Source organism: Lottia gigantea (genome assembly GCF_000327385.1).
Source record: "Lottia gigantea unplaced genomic scaffold LOTGIsca_18, whole genome shotgun sequence".
Taxonomy (NCBI): Eukaryota; Metazoa; Mollusca; class Gastropoda; family Lottiidae; genus Lottia; species Lottia gigantea.
Genome location: NW_008708301.1, coordinates 2,980,926 through 2,988,771, shown reverse-complemented (window position 1 = coordinate 2,988,771; position 7,846 = coordinate 2,980,926). Strand labels below are relative to the sequence as shown.

The 7,846-nt window shown below is 35.0% G+C and overlaps 1 protein-coding gene across 1 annotated transcript; it reads left to right on the top strand.

The window, feature by feature from the left end:
* Positions 1-123: 123 nt before the first annotated feature.
* On the top strand, positions 124-6,644 carry LOTGIDRAFT_231280 (hypothetical protein). The gene is made up of 10 exons (XM_009052337.1): positions 124-313; positions 482-984; positions 1,271-1,329; positions 1,376-1,432; positions 1,573-1,653; positions 1,797-1,873; positions 2,757-2,840; positions 5,547-5,608; positions 5,995-6,065; positions 6,416-6,644. The coding sequence occupies exons 2-10, from the start codon at positions 494-496 to the stop codon at positions 6,628-6,630; spliced, it is 1,197 nt and encodes a 398-aa protein (XP_009050585.1). The 5' UTR covers positions 124-313; positions 482-493; the 3' UTR covers positions 6,631-6,644.
* The last annotated feature ends 1,202 nt before the right edge of the window (positions 6,645-7,846 follow it).

The following is a 7,846-nucleotide window of genomic DNA, read 5'->3' as shown; positions in this document are numbered from 1 at the left end:
ATAATATTGATCAACGTACCCCCTGATTCAGAGCTGTTCAGTCGAATTTGAAGCCGAGTTGCAGTTGTCGACCCTTCAATGCCTCGCACACCATTCTTCAGAACTCTCTGCAACTGTTTTAATCTTCGGGTGGCTTCAACACTCATTCGTCCGATGGTCCACATGGATGGGGATGGACTTGGGACCCAAAGTATGCCTGTCACCTTCAACGATTGTATTAACAGGGTACAAAGTTCATATTTTCATTCATTCACACGTTGGGGATTCCCTTATGTTGGTCTTGATTATTTAATCACAGGGACTCTTCATTAATGTAAGTCAAATATTATTATGAATTAGACTAATATAATGGATTAAGATTCAAAACCTCTCATATTTAATCAATAACTTATTCTTTTATGAACAATCATATGGCTTCAAAACTTTTTCATTATTTTGAAATAGAAATGTAACTGTGATCGGTCTTACTACACAATTTTAGGGAGCTGACTAGATGGCGCTGTTGTTTGTTTATATTTACCAGGGAATCCCCCGTCAAAAAAGTCAAATTAATGGATTATTTTTAGCTGTGAAACAGAAAGTTGGAAAAAACATAATGAGTAAGGCATTTACTTCGAAAGCATCGACTACTAGTCGTGGTAGAGGACGAGGGACAAACTCGTCTAATTCTGTTAGAGGGTCAATCATAAATAGAGGAGAAAAACAGACATCGAGTAAAATTCCAGGTGTAGGTCAATCAACTCCAAACCGCTTTAATAATTCATCCAGAGGAACAGCAAGAAACAGAGGGTCCACAACTGCTAGAGGAGGTGGTGGAAGGGGACGTGGTGCCACCATGTATGACAATGATAATGATATGTCTTTCAGTAGGCCTAGAGACGCTCGTATGAGAGTTAATAGTCAAAGTTATCAGGCTGATCAACAGCCAGAGGGTTCAACTAACAGGCCCAATGGCAGCGAAACCAATCAAGACAGAACTACACAGTAAATACCAAATCTTCTTAAATTGATTTGATTCTTCATATATGTTTTTTCTTCGACAATTAGCTTTTTGCCAAGTGTTTCTCTGTTCCTCGTCTTTCATTCAAACAGTTATACACACATCACAGGTCAATGCTACCTTACAAAATAGCCTACAGAATTTCAGATAGTTATTGAAAATACTAGACCAAACACAGTATAAGTTTAATAATATGTCCTACAGATATCAGTCATCTACAAATAATTGTTTATGAGCTATTATTAATGTAGGCTATGACTTATATTTCAGTACATCAGGTTTTACTATGGTGTCACCGAATGAGAAGAAACGAAGAGCAATAACTGAGCGTAAGTTTAAACAAATAGCTAACCTTAATATATTTTTATCAACTAGGGCTGGGCGATATTATTAACAATATAAATTCCTATACTGGTATTTATCCTGATACTGGTATATTTCCCAGCCCTATTATCAACCTTAATAATGCCCTACTATTATATTTTATATTTATGACAATTTAATTTGAACTGTTGAAGTGTATATTGGTTCAGTAAAAAAGACTTCCAAGACTCTATTGTTTTTGATTATAGAAGCTACGAAGAATCTAGAAGAATATGAAAGGCACAAAGAAGAACAGAGAATACAACATGTATCTTACGTAGGAACAGCAGGTGACAATATTTCTTACCAAAAAACAGAAATTACTTACATATACCTTGCAGGTCAATAATGTCTATGTCGCGAGAAGGGAAAGATATTTTCTGTATTTTTATGTATTTATCCTATAAAACTTATTCTAATATTTTTGAATAAGGTGGAGGTCTTATTTCTGAAGAGGAAGCCAGAAGGAAAGCTGCTATTCAACATTCTAAAGCTTCTTATAATAGTAGGGTAAGAAAATATTAATTTTACAGACTTCCAACAGCAGCATTTGTTGTGCTAGAATTTGAAAAGATATTCATTTGAATATCATTATGATGGAATAAGCTTTAAGGATGTATTTGTTGCTAAATATGTTTGTTTTGTGTTTTATAATCCATGAAATGGTATATTTCTCTCAGACTATCTCAAGCCACTAGTTATAAAATATCATGTTTTTGAGCGGGGAGGTAGGTTAAGAGTATCTGAGAGTAAAGAGAAAGTTGTTAACCCAACAGTGAACAATGCTGATCAGTCTCAAGAGTTTACAAGTAATATCGATTGAGAGTATTTATGTTCCAAGCATTATCTCTCTTTATTTGTATTGATTTCCTCAACTATCATTATATTGGTCCCGGTATTGTATTTTTGTTGAAGAAAAATTGAATAGCTAGTCGAAAATTTAGAAACCTTGAATCGTCCATAATATTAATCAGAAATGGAAAGGATCCCACTATTCTGATCGACGTATGAAGACTGGTAACATAATGTACAATGTCAGCCAATGGGGAGAATTTCGTCATGACACTGTCACTAATCTATTGTGTTAAATGCTGTCAAGGCATCAACAACAACTTGTTCACAAGGGGGGTTTATTGTCCAATTGGAATGTAAAACTGGTGTTTGATGTCAGCTTCTTCAGTCTGCATCATTAACAGGGAGTACCTGGTATACACATCCCAAGGTATTATCTCAACTTGATGTCAGAATTAAACCTCAGACCTTTAGGTTAACGAGCAAATGTCTAACTTACCGAATCATACAGGCTCCCATAGAAACAAATATATATTCAGAAATAACATTAGTCTAATTTCATCTTAACACTAATTTCTATGTATAATTATGATATTTGTAGACTAAGCGAGAGAGTTATAGAGCAGCAGAGAAAGAAAATGAAGAAATGGTGTACAGGGAAAGAAAAATGGCTGCTAGAAGACAGGTTTGTTTTTGAATTATTTTTCTTCAAGTTCTTTATCCCTTGTATCATGGGGTGATAAGATGTTAATGTATGTTACTTATTGCCCAATTGCCAATGATGCAAGCCATTGAAACTTGGAGACACTGTTAAGTGTGGTTTAAGGATTTCACTTATGAATAAACTTTTGTTTACAAAAAAAAGAAATTTTCATCAAATGACAATCAATTATTATGAAGTGGCCATGGTCCTCCACTTTGTATAAATATTTTAATCATAAAACTCTAGCTTTAAATTTATTTTGTTTGAAAATAGTGAATTTTATTATTTTTTTATTAATACAATAAGATAAGATAAGATAGACAGATGGATGGATGGATGGATGGATGGATGGATGGATGGATAGATAGATAGATAGATAGATGGATGGATGGATGGATAGATAGATAGATAGATAGATAGATAGATAGATAGATAGATAGATAGATAGATAGATAGATAGATAGATAGATAGATAGATAGATAGATAGATAGATAGATAGATAGACAGATAGATAGACAGACAGACAGACAGACAGACAGACAAATGGATAGATAGGATGGACAGATGGATAGATAGGATAGACAAATGGATAGATAGGATGGACAGATGGATAGATAGGATGGACAGATGGATAGATAGACAGATATGATAAACACATAGATAGATAGATCCCCCCTAACAGCACTCTCCAACTTTCGGATCTAGATCATGGCCCACGGCCAAGCTAAGTGTCGTAAATTTCGAAGCCAGAATCATCATGTTAATAACTTGAAACGCTTGGTCTGAAAAAAGAATGTATGAATAGTGTCTATGATAAGGTTTTTTTTTTCGTCACTCAGATCAGTGCTGCCATAATGTAAAAGTCTCGTGTCAATTACTAAATTTGGTAAATTGTTGATAGTTGAATAGTGAATTTTATTATGACAACATTCTCTCATTATCCAATCCAATTTCTTAAAATTATTCATACTTGTTAGAAAATAACTGTCTGATAAAAGAAACAGCAGGTATCCAGGTGAGCAGAAAACATTTTGAAAACACCAATGTGGACAATAAGTCTTTGATGTTTAGAAAAGTTAATATTTGAAAGAAAAATATTATTTGATGTATTGTTTGTATTTATAAGTCTATAATTTATTGATAGAACACCAACTGTTTATTGTTAGTAATAATCTAGGTCTCTATTAATTACTAAAACTAGTGTAAATAATAATCTACACTGGTCTGACTCATTATTAATTTTCTCATTATGAAGCAATAATTGAGTTGATGTAGGTTGATTTCTATCAGTCAGTGGTTATGGATTATTTGTAAACTGTGGAGATTCAGCTGTAAATCATCAAAGTGTTCTAAACCCCTGTAGATTGACTGCTATTCTCAAATTTCTTAGCATTTTACTTAAAACCCCTATAGATAGACAGTCTAAACCGCTTTAGATAGACAGTCTGGACCTCTTTAGTTAGATGTGTGAACCCCTTTAGATAGACAGTCTGAACCCCTTTAGATAGACAGTCTGGACCTCTTTAGATTGACAGTCTGGACCTCTTTAGATTGACAGTCTGGACCTCTTTAGTTAGATGTGTGAACCCCTTTAGATAGACAGTCTGAACCCCTTTAGAAAGACAGTCTGGACCTCTTTAGATAGACAGTCTGAGCCTCTTTAGATGGACAGTCTGGACCCCTTTAGATGGACGATCTGAACCCCTGTGGATAGAATGTCTGAACCCCTGTAAGATACAGTTTGAACTAGACAGTCTGAGCCACTGTAGATAGACTGTTTGATCCTCTGATAGACTGTCCAAAGCCTGTAGACAGACTATCTGAATCTATGTAGATAGGCAGTGTTAACCGGTGTAGAGTGTATATAGTCTATTTGACCCTGTAGATAGACAGGTTGGTTGGTAGATAACAAGTTAACATTCGCTTCCAGCGGATGCAGATATCGCAAACTAGGTAGTTGTTGGGTAGTCTCTGATCCCCTCTAGATAGACAGTCTGATCTCCTGTAAACAGACTGAGCCGTTTTAGATAGACAGTCTGATCTCCTGTAGACAGACTGAGCCGTTTTAGATAGACAGTCTGATCTCCTGTAGACAGACTGAGCCGTTTTAGATAGACAGTCTGATCTCCTGTAGACAGACTGAGCCGTTTTAGATAGATACTCTGATCTCCTGTAGACTGTCTGAACAACTGAAATAGATTGTCTGATCCACTTATAGTTTGAACCCTCCTAGAAAAGACTGTCTGAACCGTCTGAACCCCTGTAGATAGACAGTTTGATTTTCTCCAGAGAAGACTGTCTGAACCACTGTAAATAAAACCGCCCGAACCTTGGTAGTTATATATATGACTGTCTGAATCCTCTGTAGATAGACTGTCTGAACTTCTGTATATAAAACAGTCTGAACCCCTCTAGATAAGCATGTCTAAACCAGTCCTCTGTAGATACACTTGTCTGCCCAATTCCTTGTGGATCTCTCTGATCTCCTGTGGATATACTGACTTGGGTCCAAATAGATACACTGTCTGAACATCTGTAGATAGACTGTCTGAACCCCTGTGGATAGATTGTAGCAACCCTTGCAGAGAGCCAATCCTTGATGTGTTATATCTATTTCTGTTATGTATCTTATATATTCTAGTCAGAGTTCAGTGTTTCTATTCTGTTATGTATCTTATATATTCTAGTCAGAGCTCAATGAAGAGAAACGGAAGAAAGAAGAAGGTAGACATAGAGATGAAATGAGAAGGTGTGTTACTATTGTGGAAGCTATTAATAATTAATAACCAATATATCTACATATAACATATCTATTATCGTTCTTTATTTCTATGATTGTGTATGACTACTATACTTATATGTTAAGACAATCCTGAAAGGGATAATGTCCATTGAAAAGTGTAGAACCTTTTTTTTGTCGACGGAGGAGGGAGGTGCCTGCCAAAAAACAATTCAGGAAAATGAAGCGAGTGTCAAAGGCGCAGGCCATACTAGGGGATCCTTGGGCAAACTCTCCCACTAAAAAATCTTAAAAATTAAGATATTGAATGCAAGCATTAAACAATACACTACTTCTTCAGTTATGTTGACGTAAAGAGGCAAAGTTTTTACAATACATTTTATTTCACATTTCAGAAAAAATGCAGCATTTTTAGATCGTTTGGAAGCAAATAAACCTAAGCCTACTGCCCCCCAAAACAATCAAGGTAAAAGTTTTAAGTATGGTTTGAGTTACTGTACCAACATATTACGTTTATTTAGACAAATCTGAATTATTTGTTTGATTTATTGCACATTTTAACAATAGACCTTCGCCCATGTCATCACTTCTACAACACATCTGAAATTTTAGAAATTTCATACTGTGATTCTCTAAGGTAATAAATATGCATGATGTCACATCATTTCAAACCGACCCGTCAGCAGTCTATTATATAATACTAATTCTGGTTTGTTTTGTAAATAATGGACACACGCACAGAACATGTGAATATATATGGATACTTATTACAAACAACCCTTGCAAGGAATTTTTAACTAATGGAATCTTTTTCAGATACAGAAGTTTCCAGAAGAGATATGCCAGTACCAAAAAGCAGTTCGGAGGCTAAAGGTTCTTCCCCGGTAACTCAAAACTATGCAAATGATTCTGTAAATGAGGATATAAATAGGCTTCAAGTTATGTTCCCCCATTACACTAGAAATGACCTCTCTGATTTATTACAACAAATGGGTTCTCTTGAACTCACTGTTGATATTTTAAGTGAATAAATTTTTAATATGTCATTGTATTGTGTATTTATCGACTGGCGTGTTTATGTGGGTCGGCCATTGATTCACGCCCCAACCCCCGTGAAAGGTCTTATTTTAAAGGGAGAAGTAAGCCCTCTATGACATCAGAGTCTAAGAGACCCAGTTGCCTAGGAGAAAGGAAGTTACGTTCCCTTTTCACTATACATTGATCGCACGAACATGTTGAAACATGATGATAAATCCAACCGTAAGACGCATTACGACATATAGTTCTAATTGTTTTTAGTACTATGTAGAAGAAATCAAAATTTGATTTAATCTTTTATCATAAGCGAGGAAGTATATTTTACTTAATCATCCGCAGGGAAATTCAACCTTATATGGGCTAAATGAATGCCTCTTTAGTGTGACATAAATAAGCGTCACAAAATATATAAATAGCAGTTTCAAACCACACCACAGTTGTTATTGTGTGAAAGAAACACTTAAATTATAGGTTTTAAGTCGATTATAGTAAAATTATTATATTATTCAATTTCTAGCCTTATTTGTTTAGAATTGATTGACCTATATGTTTATATTATGTGTGGTTGCTAATATTGTGTAAGTATTTGATATAGCACAAGTGTATTGGCAGATGAAGTGGAAAGGGTTAATTCTTATAATGATGTTAAAATCCTTTAAAACAAGTCGAGCACATCCTACTAATCAACAATTTATTACTTATCAGTTAGTAGATAGTGGAGTTATCAATATAGTTTATAAACCTGTGATTAGTTCACCACCCTCTGATGATGTAGATGTCCCCGTGTAGATTTTGTACATAATGAATGGTGATATATCGTGTTCAATTTGTACATTGTGGCATTTATTGTAGCCACAAAGTCTTTTGTCGGGTCAAATCAGACATCTTGTTTCCCTTCTTACAGTTGTTAAATAATTTGTGATGTCAAATTAAGCCTCTTCTAACCGTTCTTACAGTTGTTGATAAAATTTCTAACCTCTTTTAGTCATACTTGAAGCTGTTGAAGGGTCACTAACCCCTTATAGCTATTATTGCAGTTGTTGATAAACATCCAGTCTCTAGCAGCCATTCTTACAGTTATCTATAAATTTGTCCCCTCATACCTAGCATCTATTCTCATATAGTCTCTCACATGTGCTGGTGAGATTGCATGCTAAGAACATTTGGACGTAACTATCAGGCATTAATTGCATGTATGATTACTTCTCG

Coding starts and splice junctions, on each gene's coding strand:
- LOTGIDRAFT_231280 (XM_009052337.1), top strand. CDS start 494: ATGGCGCTGTTGTTTGTTTATATTTACCAGGGAATCCCCCGTCAAAAA. Junction 1,874..2,756: donor AAGCTTCTTATAATAGTAGG/GTAAGAAAATAT, acceptor TGATATTTGTAG/ACTAAGCGAGAGAGTTATAG. Junction 6,066..6,415: donor TGCCCCCCAAAACAATCAAG/GTAAAAGTTTTA, acceptor AATCTTTTTCAG/ATACAGAAGTTTCCAGAAGA.